At 41.5% G+C, this 23,823-nt stretch overlaps 2 protein-coding genes across 5 annotated transcripts in view; one reads left to right on the top strand and one right to left on the bottom strand.

Moving 5' to 3' along the window:
- The window catches only part of PRDX1 (peroxiredoxin 1), a 33,326-nt gene that overhangs the window by 982 nt on the left and 8,521 nt on the right, over nt 1–23,823 (top strand). The window lies entirely within an intron of this gene.
- On the bottom strand, nt 114–22,292 carry AKR1A1 (aldo-keto reductase family 1 member A1). 4 transcript variants are annotated; one of them, XM_077785365.2, is made up of 9 exons: nt 22,189–22,292; nt 18,974–19,069; nt 12,665–12,784; nt 10,818–10,969; nt 8,437–8,632; nt 7,640–7,839; nt 6,567–6,639; nt 5,545–5,631; nt 114–1,945 (listed from the first exon to the last, which is right to left on the bottom strand). In XM_077785365.2, the coding sequence occupies exons 2-9, from the start codon at nt 19,061–19,063 to the stop codon at nt 1,880–1,882; spliced, it is 984 nt and encodes a 327-aa protein (XP_077641491.1). In that variant the 5' UTR covers nt 19,064–19,069; nt 22,189–22,292; the 3' UTR covers nt 114–1,879. The 4 variants fall into 4 exon arrangements, with proteins under 4 accessions (XP_077641491.1, XP_021384253.1, XP_085441858.1 ...); XM_021528578.3 differs by lacking the exon at nt 22,189–22,292 and adding an exon at nt 21,278–21,334; XM_085585732.1 differs by lacking the exon at nt 22,189–22,292 and adding an exon at nt 21,181–21,334.

Genomic DNA, 23,823 nt, shown 5'->3' on the forward strand with positions numbered 1-23,823 from the left:
ATGTGCTTTTCTTGGGAATTCTCCCAGCCCACTTAGGCACTCATACTCTGAGAAATAACTAAAGTTAATTGGGGCCTTGAGATAAGAGGCAGGGGAAAAAAGTCTCAAAGTCATACAGTGCGTACAGAATTTATTTAAACAAGCAAAAATGCAAGTGAAACAAGCAAGAAAAGCCACTGTCCTTGGCAGGATGGCTGCAGTCTCCAGAGTGTCTTCAAAGTGCAATTGCTTGCCTAATGACTGCAACAAGAACCGTATTCAAAGGCAACGTGTCTCAGTAGAACAATTAAAGAAACCAACAGGAATTTAATTTTCCTTAGGAGAAAATGTCCAGTCTAGTAAAGAATCCTAAATGAGGTGCAATGGCTTCCACCACTGAGGCAAATTCATCAGGAATTAGGAAACATTTTACAAAGGAAGTTCCTGAAATTTTGCCTGCGGTTTACAAGGAATGATAAATGGGTGTCACTTTTTTCCCAGTTCAGTTGCACACTGTGAGGCAGGAATTACCTGAGAAGGCTCAAAATGAATACACAAATCTGCTATAGGCCTATGGCAAATGAGGTTATCCAAATTAAAGTGTCTAATTCTTTCACTTTTGAACTATTTGATATACAACACTATTTTTCTAATTGCTTGCTACTACTATGGGGAAAAAAATAATCCTATTTAACAGGTAGAGAGGACCAAAATAAAGTGTTGATGTTTCTAAGGCCACAGAAAGTGTCACCACCAGAGCACAGGTAGGTACTAACACCTTATGCCCTTTGTGCTCAGATGACCAACCAGTTCATTAGGAGACTGAAACAAAAGAAAACTGTGCTTAGAGGTGGAGTTCCAGTCCGTGGGTGCATCAGCACTCAGCAAATGAGTCCCTGCCAGGGGAACACAGAGACATGGCAAGTAAGAAAACAGGCACAAAAGGCAGGTCAGTGGTACAGCAGGACACAGGAGCAGCTCTAAGTATCAACCAAAGACTTTTTTTGGCAGCAGCCAAAAATGCAACATTAAAACACTGGGAGCTCTGACAAGTCTTTGGTCTTACTGTACAATTAGGAACTAATTTTGTGATCTTCCAGAACTCAAAATGGACATTTTTGGCTAAGAAACACTGGACAGTTTCACAGGAAAAGCAGGATTTTTTTCTGCAAGACTTGCTGAAAATTTCTTGTGCCTTTTGTGATAGGATCAGAGCTGCTTTCAGAGCTGAAATCCAGCACTGTGACAAGCAAGAGAGAGGATTACCCTGAAGGCCTGCTCCAGGGTCTGCTTTTATTCTCCTCAAATCTACAGGCAAATTAAAAGAAAGAGAAAATTGACAAGTCTAGGTCCCAAAAGTACTATGAAGTGGATAAAAGCACTGGGCATGGCTGATTACTTGGGTTTTAATGAATGGTTTATAGACATAGTGCAACTGTAGCACATTCCCTGTGTAAAAAATTATTAATAAAGATATCAAAGTTGATGGCTGAGCAATTCTTTAGCCTTAAAAAAACTTTCACGCCTTCACCCTTCTTTTTTTTTTTCCTCATCATGGTAGTAACTGAAGTTTTCAAAACCATTTCACAGTAGTAACCAAAGTAATTACTCCAAGTAATGCCCTTGTCTGATGACAATGTGTTTGGAACTTAGAATCCATTACTCTCTATCTAATCTCCAAAATATCTGATGCCTCCGGGAGCCAGCTTGTAGTCATTGTAATAAATCCACAAACTTTAGAACAGAAGCTACAGGATCTCCAGGCAGGAGTACACTGTAGGAAAACCTGCTTGGGAAGGAAGGTTTACATTTGGACGGTGCTTTTGATAAATCGTGGCAACAATTACTTTGTGGAAGGGCAATTACAGGAGGATTACTTTAACACCTGATTTTCCAGTAGTTAATAGGGGTCATTAAACGGGTAGTGAGGGTGTCCAGCATCTCTGGCTACTAGCTTTCCATCCACCTGTGAAAAAAACAAGACAGACTCAAGTCAGAAAAATAAAATCCATTCTTACTCACAGTTTCAAGTTCTCCATGATTTAGATCTCTAAAACTTTGTATCACAAAAATCTGGGAGTACATTTTTGAGCTTAAACAAGAGCTCCTCCCTCTACTCCCAGGTTCTCTAAGCCTTTCTCAAAAGAAAAGACAGACTTCTGTAGCCTAGAGCAAGAGTCTCTCAAGCTGCAGAGACTTGAAGAATTAGACTAAGGATAGTTAAAAGCCTCATGCCTTGTAGCTGTTACTGAGTAAGTGCTGGAACATGCATGCTTCAAAACACTTTATTGGAATTGGAGCCTTTGTCCATGTTTCCATTATAGAGAATTGCTTGGCTGCAAATTTTAGAGATGGATAAGATGAAACACATTGAGAGGCTTGTTCAGGGTCATATATTGTGGCATTAATAGTGTCACTGAACTCCTTTTAGGAACACTTCCACAGAAGACCAACTTGTCCAGCTGTAAAATGGGAGCACTGAAACCAATACTCACAGATAACCAGAGGCTCGGGCTGGCCCAAAACCAGACATGGCCATGCAGAAGTCTCAGTTCCTACATCCCACCTCAAAGCATTCAGATGGACAACTTGCATTTATATTGCACCAAGTCCATTGCAACACCCCCATCTTCCATGTAACTGGGGTAAAACCTCATCTGTAACTTTTGGGGAAGTCTGGGTGCAGCACTGGCCCACAGCACACACCTCCCCACATGTCAGGCAAGCACCATCCACCCAAAACTTAAGTTAGACGACTAATGCCTCAATAAAAGTTATATTAGAGAAATCTTTGATTTTTATACATATAAACGTGATGGTAGTGATCACTCAAAATGTTATGGGCATAGAGGAACTCACGGAGACTTCCAAACCAAGTAGCCACTAGCAAGAGTCCCATGAGCTTTGAATACAAAACCTGCATTTCAAAGCGTCTGGAATTCCTGCAATGAGCTGTTTAAAGGAAAGGAGTCACCTGGGGGCACTGCAGAGCACAGAACGAAGATGTTACTGTGTAACATTGGACTAATGCTCCGATTAAAATAGACCTGCAAGGAAGCTGTCAGCTGAAGGCAAGCCTTAAAACAGGACAGAAGTGTCACAGTAGCTTCAGGTTTCCTCAAGTTCTCTTGAAAGCCAACGGTTTCCTCATGTTCCTAGAATTCATATTCTTCACTCTTCCCCCCCAGTTCTGTCCCCTTGCATATTTCTCTACACAGAACAAGCAAGCATTCTTGTTCACAGCAGGCCAAGACAGCAGCTGCCAGAAGCAATGTTTCACATCACCGATTCCAGTCTATTCTAGGAATGTGAGAGAAGGGGGGCATAAAAATCAGCAACGAACACACCTGCAGGTGTGTTACTGCTAACTTTTACAAAGAGATCATGATGTGCTCACTACATTCCTCCTCTCCTGGTCTTACAGTCATTTAAGTTTCACTTAAGTATATTCCTTGGCCAATTGTATGTTTCCAAATGTTTGCATTTCAGATTGGTGCAAGGGAACTTCCAAACTCTATCCGGATAATGAACAGTTAGAAGTATAAAGCAATTTTAATTGTCTACGTGCAATGTAATAGCCTCCCCATAGGCTTTAAACATACACAACAAGGAAGAGTGGCACAATTTTAAGAACTTGTGGCTATAGATCAATGAAGTAAAGCCTAGAAGAATGCTCTCATCAGTTATGATAGCAGCCTTCTTGTCACTCTTACCACACTTTGAAATCCAGACACTAAGTCAGATTCACAGTGGAGACAGGCGTGAAGGTTAGATGGGAATTTTAATTCATAGTTGATAAAAATTCTTTCCAATAAGCCCAGAAGGGATGGGCAGGAGACAAAAGGTTCCATTAGAGATCTTAGAGCTACAGAGCTGTGATTTAACTCTACTTATCTTGCTTCTTCCTGTCTCATTATCTGACAATATGGCAATATCTTTGAAGCTCAGCTGCATCACATTCACCCTTTCTCAAGCTGGCTGGGCTGCCACTTTGAACTGTATTTCATCTCTCCTTTGTAAATCCCTGTGATCTGATCAGGTCTCCCAGTTAACAAAAGCACATGAATTATCCCTGGCTCATTCAAGCCAGGCTACATTTAAATGTATTTTGCAGTTTCATTAACAAAACAACTTTGTTTGCAGCATGAGGAGCAAAACACTTGAAAGAAACATATTGTCAGCAGCAGGTGTGCTTCTCACTACCCCATTAACACAGATCAGCAGCTAGGCTGCTTGTTTGGTATACAGACTCCTGATCCATAACCACAGAGAATTTTGGCTGCAGGAATGTGAGGGTTTATATTTATGCACACATACAGTTAAAAGGATGGCCTTGAGGCTCATGTAAGCATGGCAAACAGTGAAAGCTGTAACACATCTACCCTTGATATGAGACAATCATTTCCCACACATTCACAGCTTCTTTTCTAACTTGGACTGGTCACTGATATACTCTCAAGTATTCAAAAAACTCACAATGATAAATCCTGGAGAAAATTTCCCAAAGAAACTACTACAGCCAGAAACCACTACTGAAGGATAATTTACAGGCAAAGCACTGAAGAGGCCAGGCTGTCTTTGACAGCTCCCAGATTTTCTGAGATTTCCTGTTTCTGTACAGTGTACTGTATGGCAGAGAAGGGATAGATCACTTCAGATTCATTATAGGCACAACTACAGCAACTTGTTACAGTTACCACATCCCGGCCAGTGATACACCAGGGAATGGCAATGGCTTTCTGTTGTAAAGTCAGAAGCAGGACAAGAAGAAGTGAGAAACACTATAAAGACAGGAGATAACAAGGCATTACTCTCTTTTTGCAACTAGGGAAAAGGAACAAGTTTAGGTCCTTTACTATAATAAAGGAAAGACCAAGAGGACTTCAATGCTTACAAGGCAGCAGCTTCTCTAAAAACAAACTGGCATCTGCTAGCACATGAGGTAAGGGTTCATGTGACACAGTAAATCACTGATGCTAAAAGATGCAGCTAATGGATTTGGGAAGAAAAATAGATCAGCCTAATCCAAACTCCTTACATTGGAGATAGGTCATTACAACAGATTCTGAAAAGGGGGACATGCAGCGGAGGGGAGGGGACGAATTCCCTGATGTGACTTCCACCATGGATGTGGAGAAGCAGCAGCACCCTGAGTCTTCACTGATGTTAGAGGTTTATGGTACAAAGCAGAAAGTGACAGCTGGTACAAGGAGTACTTCTGGAGGAATGCCATGGAGCTTAGCCTGCTTGGACTTCAGAAGAACAAATCAGCAGGACCTTGGTGAGCTTTGAAAATGGGACTCTGACTTAAAGACCCGTGGGAGTCAGTAATGAGAACTCAAGAGGGAGCCACCCATGTCCAAAACAGAGGACAAAAGTTTTCAACAAGCTGCCTTTTCTGTACCCAGCTTTTGAAAAATTCTTTCATCTTGGATACCCTAAGAAGATGCAGTATTCTTTTGAGTAAGTAGTTCTGATGCGAACACTAAAGAAACAAAACTGTAAAAATCCCAAGTGTTCGCCATATGCACATATTGAAAACTATTGGAAACACAAGAAATTTACCGTGATCATTGGCACAATGTAACGCCAGTTTTTATTCAGGCTTCCAATGTGGCTCATCTCCTCTTCTGTAAGGCTGAAGTCAAACACCTGAGAACAAAAAACAGAGGCTTTACTCAATAACCATAGGTTGCCATCAGTTTGTTTTCTGCTAATAAATATGAAATTGCAATGAAACGCCTAACAAACACCAAAGCAAAGGCTTAAAGTCCAAGCTGTTCACACACCTGCCAGCTCTAAGCTTACACTGGTACTGCATAGTGCTCTGCCACTAAGGTAGAAAGCAGTGGGACTGCTTCTCACAATGAGTGCTGCCTATTTGATAAATATTCTGTTTCCATGTAGAACTAAACCTCAAGCGACTGCAGAATTCATGGGAATTTGTTGAGATTTCTAGCAGCACACTACATGCCAGAATTTGGATTAATGAGAGTAACAGTTGTATAAATAACTCCTTACTTAAAAACAAGTATGTAAACAGCCAATCTTTATGAAAAAAAGATCCAAGGAAGTGATTCAGAAACATCCCTCAAGATTACTTAAAATCAGGGTTTTCAAATAATTTCTGAAGCCTCTACTTCAGAGCAGAAGTGAACCACGCTTACTCCTTCAGCATCACTAGAATGGCAGTTTGCTGGAGAAGTAGTCACCAGCCCTCACTTGCAGAATAGAGCAACTATTACTCATAAATTAGAGTCATTGAGCATAATTAGAAGACTCTATATCAATAAATTTGTGTCTCAAAAAAAAATTAAATACAGATTTTTCATTTAGACCTCTACAAAGTACATTCTTTACCTTCTGATAACAAGACTGTGCACGTACACATTGCACACACACACCAAGTTGTTTAAAACACATCCTTTGTTTTCAAAAAACATCTTCACCTCCCTCCCCAGCATGTGCATACATTGATGAACAAGTATGAACCAAGTGCCTGAGCTTGCTGATCTGCAATGTGTAGGACTGTATAGCAATTACTCACATGAAAAGGGCATTTTTGAAACTCCTCCATTTCAGCTTACCTGCAGATTCTGCTGAATGCGAGCAGGAGTGACACTCTTAGGAATGACAACCACTTTACGCTGCACTTGCCATCTGCAAGAGGAGGTGAGAGACTTGTCTGTGTGTGTGGTCCAAGGACAATAAGTATTTATTTTGGTTGAGTAATAATCTCTGGCAGCAGACATGCCACTTCTGTGAAATTAAAATCTCCACAGGAGTGACACAGTCCTCCTAATACAGTATTGTATTAGGACCTGTTATGTCCAAGCTCAAGCAAGACAGTAACAACTGAATTAATTAGGGGAGGATGCCTTGTTCATGCCTTGGAACAAGCACCCAAAAACTGTTTTAAGCTAAAACCCGAAGAAACAGTAAAAAAAACATACTTAGGCATTTCAAGCAAGTTCTAACCTGACAACCCAGATCCCTGAAATGCCTGTCTAGAGGCTTAAGCAAAAGATCTTGAAGACATTCAGCTCTCTGGGTAACCTGCTACTGCCCAGGACTGTGTAGTGACACTGATGGATACAAAGCCAGTCAAGAAAAATTAGGAAAAAATCCAATCTTAGTTTACAAGGTGCTGATCACATTCTGGGTATCACTCAGTCACCTTGTTTCTTAATATCCAGTACCTGGCTATATAAAAACAGCAAATAGTTCTTCAGTGCAAAGGAGGCAAGTCTTTTCCTCAGCCCTCCTTCCTGGGAGCCCACCTGAGTACAACAACAAGCACCAGAGGCTTCAAGGAACCAGCCAGATGCAAATTCAGTGGGCAGCACTCACATGTGGTACACTGCTGCCTTAATTGTCCTACTCCTGTTTCCCAGCAGAAAAGGTACTGTTCCAGACATGTGAACTATCTCAGACATGGATCCAGGCCCTGAATGGGCTCTTCTGATGTAGCCTACCTGCCCTAAGACAGGACCAACTCTACTAGCTTTGTAAAACAAGCACCAAGTGGGGTTTGCCTTTGGGACTCCCTGTGATTTTAAGCCCTCCCTGACACAGTTTAAGTGGATTCCTTCTAGTTTGTATGTTTTGCTTGACTGAAGACTGGGTCCCAAACACCACGCCTCTCACAATTATTCTGTACCTGAGGATGATCTGTGCAGGTGACTTGCTGTATTTTTCTGCAATTTTTTGGACCCCAGGCTCCTCTAGCAGCACAGGCTCATCTGGGTGTTTCCACATGCGATCTGGAGAGCCAAGGGGACTGTAGGCAGTGACCACCAGTCCTCGCTTCTGGCAGTGAGCAATCAGCTCATTCTGGGCTAGGTAAGGATGGCATTCCACCTATTAAAATGACCCACAATGAGTGGCTACAGAACAGATAGCAACATATAATGAAACAAACAAGAAGTCAAGCATAAAAGAACAAAATATATCACAGGAGTTCATTCCAGATTCCAGAAAACCTTATGAGGATAAGGTTTAAGTTAATCTTAGTAACTCAAGTCACTACCAGGAGAAAGAAGTGTCTGGTAGGCTAAGCTTATAGGAAACAAAAAACAGATCATCTGAGCTTGGTGCTGGACTTTCCCTTCAAACAGATCATCCAACAAGCAAGGAACTTCTATGCAGTAGGGATCCAATTTACTCCCTCACAATCTTTCCTTTTTACAGACTAAATTGTTCCTCACATGGAAGATGAGCTCTTCCAAAGACCTGTTCATCTAAGCAGGCATAAATGTCCATGGAACATGGATGTAAGCTTCCTTTTCAATATGCCTGGAAAAACAGCCTCTGTGTGCCTGCTCCTGCAAAGCTGGCTATAGTCTTCCCTGCAAATAAGAAGCTGCACCTCTTGTGCTACACACATGACATTGGTTTGCAAATTCTTCACTCTTATGGACAAACAGGAAAGGTATTTGTCTCCTTTGTCCATCTTACCTGGAGCACAGCTGGCTTCACAGTAGCCACACTTAATACATCATCGATCTGACGACTGTTGAAGTTTGACAGCCCAATGGCCTTCACAAGACCTTTTTCCACCAGTTTCTCCATTGCCTTCCAGGTATCCTTATAATCAATGTAGTCATAACGCATCGTGTTATCAGGATTCTTTGGGAAGAGATTGTCCCCTCGTCTACAGAATCAAAGGTGAAGTGTAAGTACATGCACCGAATTATTTTAGTTCTTCAAAGAAACCTTCTTCACAGTAGTCTTGGAAGTTTCTACATAGTCTGAAGCAGAGAGTACAAACTGAATGAATCTGTCTGTTCAATTCTATTTCATGACTTAACCTATAAGCAGTTATTACACAAGACAGTATTTCCCACTTAAAGTTGTTACACAGCACTTTGAAATACTCACCTATACAGCAGTGACTACACAGAACTGATAAAGCACTGTACACACAGAAGCAGCTCTTTGCACACTTTGATCCCCATAAAACAGCTGATTCAGGGAGCAGTAACTCAGAGGGCGGCTTGGAGTTGCTACCAAAGGGATCTGGGTTTAAGAGCTATCTAGAAGAAACTGTATTCAAAGGACACTGGCCTTCCCACTCCCTCTGGATTCTGTAGCTGTGTCACTACTCAATACAAGCACAGCTTCTCCCACAAGTCCTAATATTTACATATTGTTTATAGGTTAGGTGTGTTTCCTTCCAGTTAGTCATACCAACACATAAAAAAACAACAAAACAAAACAACTAAAAAGCCCATCTAAACAGACACAAAGTACCCACCTGTGCCAAGTGACACCCCACAGCCAAAGGGGTGAGACCTATGACTGGTCTCACCTATGAGCAGTCCATACTGGGAAGGGTACCAGCAATCCCCCTGGGAAAGCCCTGCTCCATCATCACCACAGGACTCTGCTAGTTCAGCCATGAGACTCTTACACAGCTCTAACTAAGCAGTGAATGGTGTGAGAAATGGCAGTACTTAGGGACAAGGGGAGGTGGTTCTTCATGTCACTGTTAAATCTAGAATCAGAAATAACTCTGAAAGCCTTACGAGCTTCCAAGTCAGAACAGCTTCATATGTCAAGAGTACTGTATTAAGTGAGAGTAATTTTCAAGACCTAAAGGCACTGTGATTTTCATCTGTTAATTTTCTGTAAATAACATTCCTTAGCTTAGCCTCCCAATGCAGCAGACATTATAAATAAGCATGCATTAAAACAGTTACGTACAAATAATGGAAAACTGCAGAGTATACTGTTTCCAATGAGAAAAGAAATTAAACTGCTTTATTAGACTGTCAGTTTTGTCAACAGTGCCACAATATAATCTAAATTTAAACATTAGTGCTATCTAAACGTACATTATTATTTGCTTTATGTGTCATTATCAAAGCAATGTTTGATGGGGTGTTTTTTTTTCAAGCAAATGAAAAGCAAACCTGTTGCACAACAGGGGGAATTTTTCCCAGCTCTTCCTCCATACCAGTTCTAGTTAAAAACACTTCCTCATTCTGTTATGCTGAGGAATATATTTATACTTTGAGCATCTTTAATCTTATCATTAGTATACGATATGTATAAAATTCAGTTCATGTGACTAGAAGGGGAAAAACATTCTCAGATTTGCAGAACAGAGGCCCCTTACACTGAAAGACAGATCCCAGATATGGCAACAGTCTATGTGAACTATCTCAGACATGGATCCAGGCCCTGAATGGACCCCTCTGATCTACTCTACCTGCCCTAAGGCAGGACCAACTCTACCAGCAAACCTTTGTCAAGGAGATTTATTCCTCCTGCCTTTTTGCTGATTGTAGTTGTGTGGAGAAAAACTACTTCCACATCTACATGGAAATAGAGTATGAAACTGTGCTTCTCATAAGATTGTAGGATAAAGGCATTTAACACTTAACTGGAAAACTTTCTTATCTCTTATTTCCTCAAATCATAGAATTACTGTAATTTTTGTCATAAGAAGTCAATTCACTTCCACCTCATACAGGTACCACCATGATACTGCATGTGCTTGTCCACTCCAGTATAGTTAATAACTACAAGTGAAAAGTGTTGTCTTTATGAAGCACTTAATTCCCATTTTCCAGACCAGTACAACTAAGGCACAAAGAGGTTCTGGTATTTCCTCAAGGTTACCAGGTAGGCCAATGGCAGAACCAAGAACAGCTGCTACACTTCTCCAGTGCCTAGATGAAGACAGTAAACTGTTTTAAACTTTAAACACCAAAAAACACCTTGCAGGCAGCATAAGCAGGAAGAAATTGACAACTCAGAAAGAACATCCTCAGGATATAACATGAGCTAGTTATGTAAAACTGGTGTTTCTGCATTCTGCATCTAGAACTTACTCAAAGGCATGAGGCCAGTGCATGAGGTACAGGTCCAGGTAATCCAGTTTCATATCTCCAAGTGTTTTCCTCAGCGCTGGCTCTACATCTTCTGGGTGGTGCTTGGTGTTCCAGAGCTTTGATGTTACAAACAGGTCCTCCCTTTTAATAACCTTCAAGCAAGGAAAGAGAGCATAATATACTGGAGCAATTTCAGAAAGAGGATTGCAACAATTCCCCAATTAGTTTTAAACAAAGAGAACAACTGAAGTTTTGTGGTTTGTTTTTTTTTAAAAAAAGGTAACACATGAAACCTACAAATTAAACCTCTCAAAAATATACTGGATGGAGAAGGGCCAGAGAAATACACACAGTGGCAAGTCTTAGAGTACATCAAATACTTCATCAATTACAAGTTTTGAAAAACAAAAATATTTCTTTCCGCATACTCACTCTTCCAAACCTTCCAGTTCAAGGGTTAAAGGCATTACTAAGTGTGACAGTGGCCAAAAGGAAGATTACTCAGCTTATTCATATGTAAATTTTCAAATTTCCATTTAGCAATTCACATATTCCAGCCTCAACCAGCTAATTTACTTTACTATCACATGATATAAAACAAGATTGCTTTTTGTGGAAGGAGTGTGGGAAAATAATCAGAAGATTCCCCAAACCTCTGCATTGGAGTTTCTAGGCTGTGGAAGGAACTTACTAAGAACTGAGGCCTTGTACCCTGTATTGGAAGGGTAAGAACCAGAAATAAAACAATGGGGAACTGGTTATCTAGAAAGTATAAAATAGAAAAAAGAGATCACATTGGGCAAAACAAAGCACAGAATTCCATCATAAAGGACACTTCTCATTGTCTCATATCTGACAAAACTTCACTCAAGTCTATTTTGAAGAATTTTGAATAATTAATTCCTTAGTTTCTCTCTCCCAACCATTCAATTATTTCTGTGTTTCACAAAAGGATGTTGTGTTTAAATGGAAGATATTTAAAAATTCTTTTTCAAATAATTTTGATTCAAATTCTAGTTCTAAGTTAGCTAGCTAATATGAACTGAACAAAATGCTTGTCATTGTTACCACATCAAATAGGGAGGAATCCCTGGGGCAAGCTGAAAACAGCCTCTCTCAAGCACATAACAAAGAGATTGCCCTAAAGCCAAGGCAAAAGCAGCAGGAGAGCAAGAACATGAAAACTTCCTTTCCATGGGCTGTGAGGCTGTACAGGTTATCCTTTTGGCCCCTTTAGGGAATAAATTTAAGATTCCACCTCAGCTCATACATAGGAATGCCTGTCACATTGCATTATACTTAGACCTCAAACTCTCAGGTGCAGACTCTGGAGTCACATTTATGAAACTTTCACATATAATCACTGTTTAAAAAAAGTAAAGTTCACCACATTTACTCATTCATATTTTATCTATACCAAAAAACCTACAGTTGATATTTTATTAATAACAAAAAACCTAAATTTGCTGTGGCTATCCTCCATTGCTAGACTGGAAAGTCAGGGTTAATTTTTCATATAAATCATGACAAATATTTTACATTTTAACTGCTGATTCTGGGAACCCAAAGTAGCCAAACTGGGATACTTTGTAAGGGGAAAAGGAAAAAAACCACCACCACCACAGGCATTTTCTGTACGTACCATCCAAATATCCTGACAATTTTTCTTCTCCATTATAGCCAGGAGGGCTCTCAGAGGAGAGAAAGCCCTCTTTCATGCCTTCTCTTGATAAATAGCAAACAGCTGGGGTAAAACAGCAGGAAAAGCCACAACTGTTACCTTCCCAAGGGACAGCTGTAAGTTTTGGCACAACACACAGCCAGCAGGGCAGTTCCTGTGCTTTTACCTTGTTGGGCCCAACACACTCCTGGAAGGCGTCCCCGATCTCAGCTTCGTTGCTGTAGGCGGCTGCGCAGTCGATGTGGCGATAGCCCACGCTGAGGGCATGTTTCACTGCCTCCTTCACCTGCAACCACAAACACACTGCCCATGCAGCCACGGAAAAGGGATGTGGCACTGGGGAAAAGTTTAAAAACACTACGAGACTTAGTGAGGAACACCCCCCAAAAAACCACAGACCTGTATAAGGTCATGCGATTCAAACACGAGGATCTGGAGTCTCGGTGGCACAATCCTTAGGGGGGAAGAGCAAACTGCTGGCAGGCATTCCAAGAGGAACAAGAAAATGGATCATGCACACAGAAATAGCATGCAAGAATGCACCAGGTAAACCAAATCCCTACTCTTCACTACAGTTTTCTTAAATAGAAAATGTGCTAGGAGAAGCAGTTTTCATATAAGTCATGGCTTAGGAAGACAGCTTTTCTGACCTAAGTGACAAATCAACATCAGTTAATAATATATTGGAACGTTGAAATACATTGTATAATATGTTGGAATATATTTCCTCTTGCCCAGTAAAGAAAGAACCTGGCTTCTAACTCCAGAATCACCACAGTTTGTGTTTGGTTCAGCCACTCACACTTAATCACCAAGACAATGCTCTTTTATGGAACATTTTTCTTTCTTGTCTCATAATTGCACAATAGCAAAAGTCATGCTGCTGGGATACGCCTGATGATGTTCACAACTTTACATTTTGCTTTCAACATTGCTGACAGTGAAGGTGTTGCCAACAGCAACACAACTCTTGCTCCGTATTGTCACATAAAAGCCAGAATGGTTTTTGGAAACCAAGGCACTTCAAATCTGTATCTACTTTTGAAAGTTCTAATGAAGCACAAGTACCAAATGTCTTCATACATGGGCCTCAGATATGGAGCAAGTCTAGAAACAAGAAGGAAACACAGAATGGCATCTTTGTGAGTACTCCTAAGGAGCTTTTGAAAAAAAATTTTCTATAAATGATTGTGCAAGAATGAAGAATTACTACAGTTGCCAGTGGAATCATCATTTCCCATTAGGCTGATGACCATTTAGTAAAATCTGTTTCATTTAACTTCCAGTGGACAGTTAGCACACATTCTCTCTTATACTTGTCCTTCTGAAGTACTACAGAAAGAATAATACACCCTATCTGCACAGGATTTCTATACACTGCACCTCACTAACTTGTCTTTCAAGACTCTGGGACACTGTAAATTACTTAAATTACTCTGTGTATAAGGCTTGATGCAATAGGGCCACAAATTTTAAGTGAGATCACACCTCTTGTCATGAGATTAAAAAATATGTCCACAAAGGCTAAGGGCTACTTTGATTAACAACTTCATCAAAGTAGCTGTAAATTTGAAAATGTTGGTACTTTGATGAAGTTGTTAATCCAAGTACCAGCATTTTCAAATTTAAAGCTGACAAAATTAGTAATACCAAGCAAAGAGTCAGTCCTGCTTTCAGATGCTACAAAAAGGCAATGGAGAATCAAATGTGAGAACTCTCTCCTACTGGTGGATTTGATTTGTTTTTCTTGTCAAGAAGTGCAGTAAAAGCAGACACAGGATATTCTGACTACATTCTTTGGCATTTTGAGAGGAAAACTGGAGTGTAGCTCAATTTCCCTTAGCCAGGATGACAAAGCACTTCTATTACAGCAGCGAAGTCTTCCTTTCTCTAGCAGGACAGTACTTACAGTCCGTGTTTCACCTGACAAAGATATTTCTCAGGTCACTACAAAATCAAGGGCTGTGTCTGGAGCCCCCTATTTCCTGTAACAGATTAATACTCTTTTTAATCAAATAGGCACAAAGTTTACCATAAATGAAAGTAGGCACCACTCACAGAAAAACAGAAATAAAGCACTGCAAACATGTCTCTGCAAAGCAATCAACAAGAGGCTGTATTCTTTATCAGCATGTTTTGAGAAATTTCTAGCACTGAAGAACTGAGACTGATAATTTACATAATGTTTGGAGCTGACGAAAATAATCTGTATTTGGGTAAGCTATTCCCAGCCCATTAAGACATTTCAATGTGAACTGAGAGCTCCTGTTCCACACAAAAGGCAAATAATTGAGAGGAAACATGAAAAAAAAAGGCATTTTTGGAGGGAAAAAATAATAACATAAGTAAGTTTTAAAAAAGTTTTTTTTTTTAAAACAAGAAGTTCTGTATTTTTGAGATTAACTTCAGAGAGGTACATGCATTTCATGGTAGGGGATAGAGAACAAAACACAACAGAAGCAGTTAAAGATTCATATGCCTGTGGGTATTTGTTGTTGTGAAGTACAAATAGCCAAAGGATCCTTCAAACTTTCCATATATTCTTTAGTTTAGCCTGTTAATACTGCTAGGAAAGGAGCAATTAGTGAGTTTACTTTGCATTAGGCGAGTCACACAGCTCAAGTGTGACTCGCCAATCCATTCCTGCAGAACTAAAAAGTTAGGTCTTATTAAAAGTACATCTGAATGGATCTTGAGGCATTTTCCAGTCTATCCTCAAGGCCCACAGCTGGGCAGAGTAAATCCAAACCACTCCTGCACACATTTGTAACAGCCCTTCTTGTGACATGCAGTCTTTCCCAATGCTTTGCTTTGAAATCTTTATGCTGAAAGTATTTTACATGACTCACAAAGATGGCCCTGATAGCACATCCCATTCCTCCCAGACACGAAATTCACAGCTTGCCCTTTGTGACAGCTTTTCCCACATCTGCAAAGTTCACAGCTCCTCTCACACCTCTCTTGACCACATAACTGCAGGTGTTTCCCCCTTTGATCACAACTCACCTTTCCCAAACCTTGCATCACTGCTGCTGCTGTCTCATCAGCTGTTTCATGTCTTTCTTCAAATGGTTTTCCCCAAAACAGACACTGGTATGGCAGTGGGAGCCTCACTCTCCTTCACTTTATAACAAAGTCCAAGGAACTACACTCCCATTAAAACATCCCAGGGGACTTGGTCTTTCCACCCACCCTTTTTTGAAGATGGATGAACACAGTATCAGTGGCAGATTCAGAAACAATTTGTAAGTCTCCATTAATTAGAATATTCATTACTAGATTTCCAATTCTTCAATTTGCCTCTCACAAGTTTAAAAAACTAACAAGCCATCTTTATACTTCCAGGCAACACACAATTCAAGTGACCCGGGAGCCTCTTGTGCACAGCCCCAAGCCATTATGAAGAGATTTCCACTCTTAACAGTTCGATACTACTGGGAAAGAAAAGGCTCTGACCAGCCACCCCTGCTTCCTGCAAAGTTGACACATTTTAGCAGTCCTTTTGCTGAGAGGAAGTAGGAAAAAAACAAATAATCAGTGCACGTGATGTTCAGATGCACTATGACCAGAACCCAAGTGTTGCTATATTACAGTTTCTAAATATTACACTAAAATTAGCTGAAAAGGAACTCACACCATGAGATAAATAATGCCAATTTATAAGGTGGTGTTCCCTAAAATAAAAGGGTTTGCCTCTTATCCTTCAAATGTTGAATTTAAGTCCCTTCCTTAACACCAGTGAATTTTTTTGTGCCTGTAACCAGGATTCTCTATATTGTCTAACAAACTTCAAGAACTAAACATTCTCCCCCGAAGCTGCAATCCTGTCACAAGACACCCTGTCTGACTGGTTTTCTGAGGTGCACTTCTCTTCAGCTTTTCCAAGGTTTCACACAGAAATACAAACCCTGTGCCTCCCTATCCCACAGAACCAACCTCTGCCACTACAGGTTAGGCTACTCATCAGGTGGGGAACAATCCTCCATGTTGAAAGCATGGCTCACTCGAGAGAAGAGAACAAAGCATTAAAGGATAACAGCTAATCCAGCTGCAATATCAAAAACCCATGATATTGATATTCCTGATACTCCTGTCTGAATAGATTTCTCTTTCAACTCATTCATGCTGCCAGTTCATAAACTTCAGTACTGTGCTCCCTTCCATTCAACAGCTCTCCATCATATTCCTATGGAAACATGCAAAACAAATTTCCAGCATTTGATCATGTAAAATACAAAACATCCTATTATTTTATACAGTGTCAATCCTATAATTATTTTCCCCCTATTAATATCTAGGAAACTGGGGCTGCAATAACACCTTTGTAGTGGACTGCTAAGATCTTCTACAAGGTCAAGGCTTGTTTACAGTCAGGAACAGTAACAGCAGTAATAAAGAAATTACTCAAGCTTGGCAAGGGAAAGAATTACAATCTGCAAAATATTTACCCAAAATAATTTAAAAGCCATCCATTTCCACACTTGCTTCTAATGCAGCCCTTGAACCAAAGGGTTGATAGATAGCCTCTACTTGGGAAACAGCTAAACCAAATTTAATCAGTGCTAATTCTTTTGCTTCTCTGGGTTTTTGGCCCCTAGTCTTTAATTCATAGTAATACTTATTATTCCTGAACTACATCATGTCTTTTTAAGGGTAAATCATCTGGACACTGCCAAATTGCTGCTATACCTCTGAATTTTCAAGTGTTAAGTAGAAATTAATTTATTCCATAGGAATAGCAGCAACTTCTGTAACTCTGGCCTTTTTCGCTGCACTTCCTAGATTTTGCCTTCAATACATTCTACAAGGAAGTCTTTAAAAACAGCAGATATTCCAAAGAAGTGACTCCCAATGACTTCCAAGGAAACCCAGAGAAGATGGCTGGATCCTGTGTGGGTTTCAGCTGCCAGCAGCACTGCTGATTATGGCAAAATCCAACTGAATTAGGTTTAAATTATGCACAAACAGGATCTGTCCTGGTTCCTTTCTAAGGTCACACATTTCTCAGAACAATTAGTTCACAGAATAAACAACACATTCATATTTTGTTTGTTTAGTTTCAGACAATTACTTTAGACAAAGCATATTTCACTGTTTTGAGTGCACAGAAATTCATCCATTAAGTTTGTGCATGTTAACAAACTTAATTCAGCTGTAATTTGATGTTTTAAGTGGCAAAGCTGCACATTCACCCTTTTCCTCATTTAAGAGACTGACTGAGCTCTCACACTAACTCAGCTTCCACATTAGTACAACTATTCCCAACAGATCCACTGTCCTGACAGCTGTTTGGACAGGAAAACCCACAGTAAAATGGCTCTGAATAGATTTAATTTTTATAGCCTCTTTCCCACCTTTTCCTCTAGCTGGCACAAGAGAATTGAATGTCTTGAGAAGAATTTTAACTTTCCCTCCCAGTTGTCAGCACAATGTCATCTAACATACTCCAAAAAAATCATAAAGCTCACACAAGAGTGAGACATAAAGCTCTCACAAGCAGTGAGACATCCATTTACTGCACAGACATGCAGCAGAGTGCATAATCGAGAGGCTGTGGATGCCCCATCTCGGGCAATGTTCAAGGCCAGGGTGGATTGACCTCTGAGCAATCTGGTCTAGTGGAAGGGTCTCCCTTCCCACAGCAGGGAATTAGAATTAGATGGTCTTTAAGGTCTCATCCAACCCAAATCATTCTGCGATTGCACAACTCTTTGAACACCAGCTAGGAATTCCACCAGGCAGTGGACATTACCTTTCACAGTAAGTACATACAATTTCTTCAGCAGAAAATGTATCTTTTAACTAAATGAAAGAGATACGAAAAGACAGACAAAGGGGAGGAGCATTACAATAGCATGCACACCATGGAGCACACAAACATTCCCACGGAATGTTTGTAATAACACACAGAATTGTTTCCAAGTGTGGTGTCTGCCAATTCACTGCATTCAGAAGCAGAGTGAATGTCTAATGATACATGAGTCTTCTTATTTTGAAAGCAGGCTGACCCAAGCAAGTTCTTTGTTTTCCTGACAACCATTGGCTTGCTGCTGGAACAGGACTTATTACAAGAACAACTTGAGTTTCTGCCTCCCAAAATAATGCTTTCTGCTGAATCATCAGCCTAAGTCAAAGTGGTGTCTGGTCAAACTAGCAGCCTGAGGACTTGCCAGTGGAAGAGTCAAACACCATATTATAGAAACACCATTCACTGACTTCTGGGTTTATGTCCCAGAGCACCACTGCCCAGGGCCAGGGCTAACAAGTCTGAAGGGATCTTCCTTTCTGGAAGGATCTGCTGTCTTTGTGCCTTAGGGCCTTAGGCAAATACACACATACCTACATTCAACTTCAGTGGACTCAAGACTAGAACAGCCTCAAGCAAAGGATCCAGACCTCAGATCTGGAACTTTCAAAAAAGTGCACAAACACACATACTAGTTGAGAGCACAATATCCATTTGTTCCCTGCTTACTTGGCCACGGTCACTTTTCCACGTTCCCAGTCCCACGAGAGGCATCTTCTGCCCAGTGTGGAGTGTAATAAAGTCGCATGTTGGAGGCATTTTTGCCTAAAGAATAAAAAGAACAAACAGTTTTGCAGCAATTCTTTAAGTTGCAGCAATTTACCTTTTCTGCTCACAATGGCAAAGCTTTTTCATCAACAAAGGAAGGGCTTACAGCGTGTCCCAACATCCTCACAACCTATGCTTCTGCTCAAACAGTTAAAAAGAAACTGCAGGATGAGCTCCAAAGCTGGCTAGCTGGTTTTAATTGCTTCCCAAGCTCTGCTGCATCCAAAATAATGAATGTTGTTTAAAAACAAAAAGCAACAAAAATAACCAAGAGTGGAAGAATACAATGTTAGTTACATCTGACTATGTAGGAGGAATGGATGATTTCAGAGTTCAGCATCTATATAGCATACTATCCCAAAATAGGTCTGCCTTCTTAGTGTTGTCATTTTCCTCACATAATTATGTCCTAGCTGATGGATGTGTTCACACAGTTTATGCTTTCAATTTCTTGCTTAGCTTCTCAAGCCAAACTTTTGTAGATTTAACAGCAGACACCAAATAGCACACTTATTTTTCAGAGAGACACAGAAGAGCTGTTGGAGTGACCCTGACCTGAAGGCCATTTTTACACCAAGGAGCTGGGGATGCCCGTAACAGTGATCCTGAGTAGGTCCAGGCTTGTCTTACGCTGCACATCATGCCAAGCCTTGTGCTGTGGGATGCACAAGCTGCAGGATAACCTCAGCAGCAACCTGGAACAGGAGCCTGCAGGTAGCTCACACTTTGTACCTGCAATTATGCTACCTATGCATCCTTGCCTTTATCTAAAGAAGCAGGAAGTTCTCCTGCAAGCATCCTTCTGTCTGATAGCAAAAGTGATGAATAGAAGTGTTTTCTTGTAAAAGAATCCCCAGCAGTTCAATGGTGTGCACAGGACAGGGTGTGCACACTGTGCTGGGTGAGATCTGCCCAATGCTACACAAGCTGGGGCTCCCAGCACCTGAAGAGATGCACAAGTACCAATACTTTCCTCTTTCTTCAAAGGGTTGGCTCTAAAAAGCATCATTTGATATAATACCTTAGAGTCTGAGTGCCTTTCTTATCAGGGTTGTAATGGGCCAGCATCTCCTGGTGCAAGACAATCATTACACTGAACTAACAGCCCTATATTTGCACTGAGCTAAGACCAGCTATTGGTGCTGAAGACTGGTGAACCAAACTGCAGGGGTACATCTGTTTTATTGGGGTAGGAGGTCAGAGAAGACAGGGTGATGGTGCCAACACTGTTCTCTTCTACTCTGAGTTTGCACTGCCATTTTGTAGCCAACTACATGCAAGTCGGTGCTGCTTACCTGAATTTAGTTGCCTAAATAAAGACATCTTCTTGCATCAAGCAACATAACTAAAAATGTAAGGCTTTTTGAGTCACTTTGTCCTATAATACAAATAAGATACCAACTGTATGCTTTACACAACCATGTTATGCAATCATCTTAAAGGTAAGAGTTCAGCCAGAAGACAAGGTACACATTTAATCAATAACTAGCATCAGCACATTGTTAAGAATCCTCTTGCTTCATGTAGCATTGCATATTAACAGTGCAGAGATTTGAACTATAGCCTCTGGAAGAATGGAACACATCAGAATGGCAGACACTGGAAAAATATGTTAATTAATACTTTCCACTCAGATTCTTCCCTAAAATAGAGGATTTAGGAGAATGACATTTATGATGCTAGCCATAATTATTCAGTTCATTAAAAAGCTGAAAACCTCTTCTTTGAAGGGCAGAGATAAGGAAAAACATAAAAGGAAACTAAATCTGGAGAAGTAAGATATGGTGATGCCTTAACATCACCAACCTACTGCCACATTCACATAAAAGGATTAAAGCTCAGAGTAATTCAAGGACATTGTGGCTAGGAGGTGTATCAATAACCACAATAATGCAAACCACCCCGGTCCATTAACCCACAGCTACAGCTCTGTTTTAACTTAAAGCAACGAGACTTTCAGCAGCTATGCATGCTATTAATACGTATAGCTATGCAAACAGGTACATATTGGCGATACTTAAACCGCTGTAACTGAGCAGCTCCCGCCGCATAAATCGGGGATAACCCCTCTCCATTCCGGCTCCCCTGCAGAGGCCGAGTGCGCCCACCTGCTCCTTATCGGGGCGGCGCAGGGCGGGCCCGCGCGGCGCGGGGCGCTGCAGGGGCGATAAGGGGCGCCGCCGCTCCCGCCGCTCCCGCACTCACCGCCGGTACCGAGCGCCGCTCCCGCCGCTCCTGAGGCTGCTGCCCCCGCTGCTGCCCGGCCCTTCCGCTTCCGCCGCCAGCGGGCCGCGGGCTGGGGCGGCGCGGGTGCCCCTGGCGGGTTCAAATGTGGAAGTCCATTAAAGTCTGCCAGTGGGGGTTTAGCGGGGCTGAGCTGCCCTCACGGCCCTGCCCCCGGCCGGGCTCCCCGGCACCGACCCGCTCCTGTTACTGCTCGGGTTTGCCCCGCTGGTGTCCTGGGCCTCCCGGCCCGGGTCCCGGGGAGCTCAGGCAGCCCAGCCTCGCCGCTCCCGCCCAGCGGTGAAGTGATGCATGCGATGAGCTGCATCGCACGGGGGGAACAGACAAAAGATGACCCCGGCCCATAAATTTGACAAGAAGCGTTTGCATTTCCCTGGCTGCTGTTTGTCGCGGCCTCTTGAAGCTATTTCTACTTGTAGGAAGACCGAATATATCCAGTTTTATTTGCAGACCTAAATAACAGGAATCAAGGGAAAGTGAAAGGCCGGTTGCACTCGTTTTGCTTCACCTTTTGCACTCTAAGGTGTATAGAGAAGTCGCACTTTCCGAGAAAGCCGGGGTTTCTCTCCTTGCAGATGGCCAGGAATTCATTTCCTTGTTTGCTCGGGACCGCAGTGAGATTAAGCAGGCTCGTTCAGCTGAGCGCTTTCACTGCTGGGCAGGGACAGCCCTGCTGCTGCCAAATCAAAGCCTTCTGCTGGAGCAGACTTTGGCCTCTAATCGAGAATCAACTGTGCACCCAATCTTAAACACAACTAAAAACAGATAATCACTTCTGACTATTACTCCAAAAAAGGATCCCATCTTTACAAGCAATTTATAAACGTTCAGAACTTAGAGTAAAATTAGATCAGAAATAAGGCAATTGATACCTCTGGTGAGCCTCTTGAAGAACCTCTTACTTATTTCCAGAAAGAAGAATCTGCAGCAGATTTAGTCTTTTCTGTTCTGACTTGAACTGCTCAGGAGACTTAAAGGCACAAAGGTCAGTTAATCTCTTGGGCATGCATGTGACCAGATTTTCATGCTGCACAGCCTGTTTTGACAAAATAAGGGAAAGTGGAAGAAAAGTGCAAGGACAAGACAATTATAAGTAACAGGAGTCAGGAAATGAAAGAATAAAGGGGGAGGAATCACTGCTGATTTTGATTTATTTTTATGAAGACCCTGGCAAACACATCCATTTGAAAGTCCACAATCTTCAAGCAAAAGAAGATGCTTGAATTATGTAAATCTCACATATGAAAACTTTAACAAACCTTAGCCTCCAGCAATGTAATAGGGGAGTAAAAGAGAAAAGGTAAGGAAGACTGAAAAATTTTGTAATCAAAAGGCAGTGGTTATCCAAACATACAGTAATAGCCTGCTAATTGAAAAAAAATCAGAGAAGAGGTAATTTTGACCTAGAAATAGGTCAAAAACTTGATTCAAACAAGGAAAGCTATGTGTATTGTATATTTAATGGCATGCAGTTGTTTTCATTAAAATGATTGTGCACCAGCTGCTTGTGCATAAATGCCCCATGGAACTTGTTAGTTGCTGACTTGTTAGCTGACTTTCTGCACACGTTAAATTAAATTGTCCCCACATGGCCAGGACTTGACTCTGACTGTGCCTCTGTAGTACCATGTGTATGTAGGAGGTTTGGTATATTCAGGACTCAGTGGGCTTTTGGCACATGCAGTGATGAACTCCACAGGGAATGTGTGAGGGTGTCCCAGTGTGCTGGCTTTTGAGGGCATGCAGGGACTACCTCTGCTGTGTGCCCCAGGGGCATGCCTAGTGTTGCCAAATCCATTACTATTCCAGCCAAATTTATCTTATTCTGGAAATCTTTGATACTCTTACACAAAACTATTCTCAAATGCATGGAAACCCAAACGTGTGGTAGCGTTTTGAAACAGGTCCAGTTTCTTTGCCTTTCTTTTTACACACAGCAGGGCATTTGTTTTTTCACATCAGGGGCCCATTCCCAACCAAGATACATGAGAGATACTGTAATCAAAATGATGGATGTGAAAGCTAGTTTGGCTCCCAGTTTGGGTAGTTTCAGTGCTCTGGCACTGCAGGCCCTGCCAGCTCCTCTTTGTTGATAGATGAAGTACTTACTGTGTCCCTGTCGGAGTGGCTGGGTGCAGAGAGGCCTGCACTGGGCTCTGATGCTCCATGCTAATCAGGTACAAGCTGATCCTGTCTGGCAGCTATTTTATCAGTACAGGACAGCACAGTTACACTGCTGTGTGGAGAGAACTCCATCCTTCCAGCACCTGCGGGGGTAGACTTGCCCTTTCTTTCCTGGAAAACATGATTGTTTTAATCTAAGTAGCATCCTACATCTAAAGGTTGAGAAAGGCTACAGAAACCCAGGTGCTCACTGAACAAGAAGTGGCCCTGACAATTTATTATTCCAAAACCTCCAAAAACTGACATCTGGAAAGACAAGCTCAGAAATTAATCAAAAGTAATGAGGCCATAGACATCTGAATGGAAAGGCAATGCTTACAGCA

Source organism: Lonchura striata, chromosome 8 (assembly GCF_050655825.1).
Source record: "Lonchura striata isolate lonStrDom1 chromosome 8, ASM5065582v1, whole genome shotgun sequence".
In the NCBI taxonomy this organism is placed as follows: Eukaryota; Metazoa; Chordata; class Aves; order Passeriformes; family Estrildidae; genus Lonchura; species Lonchura striata.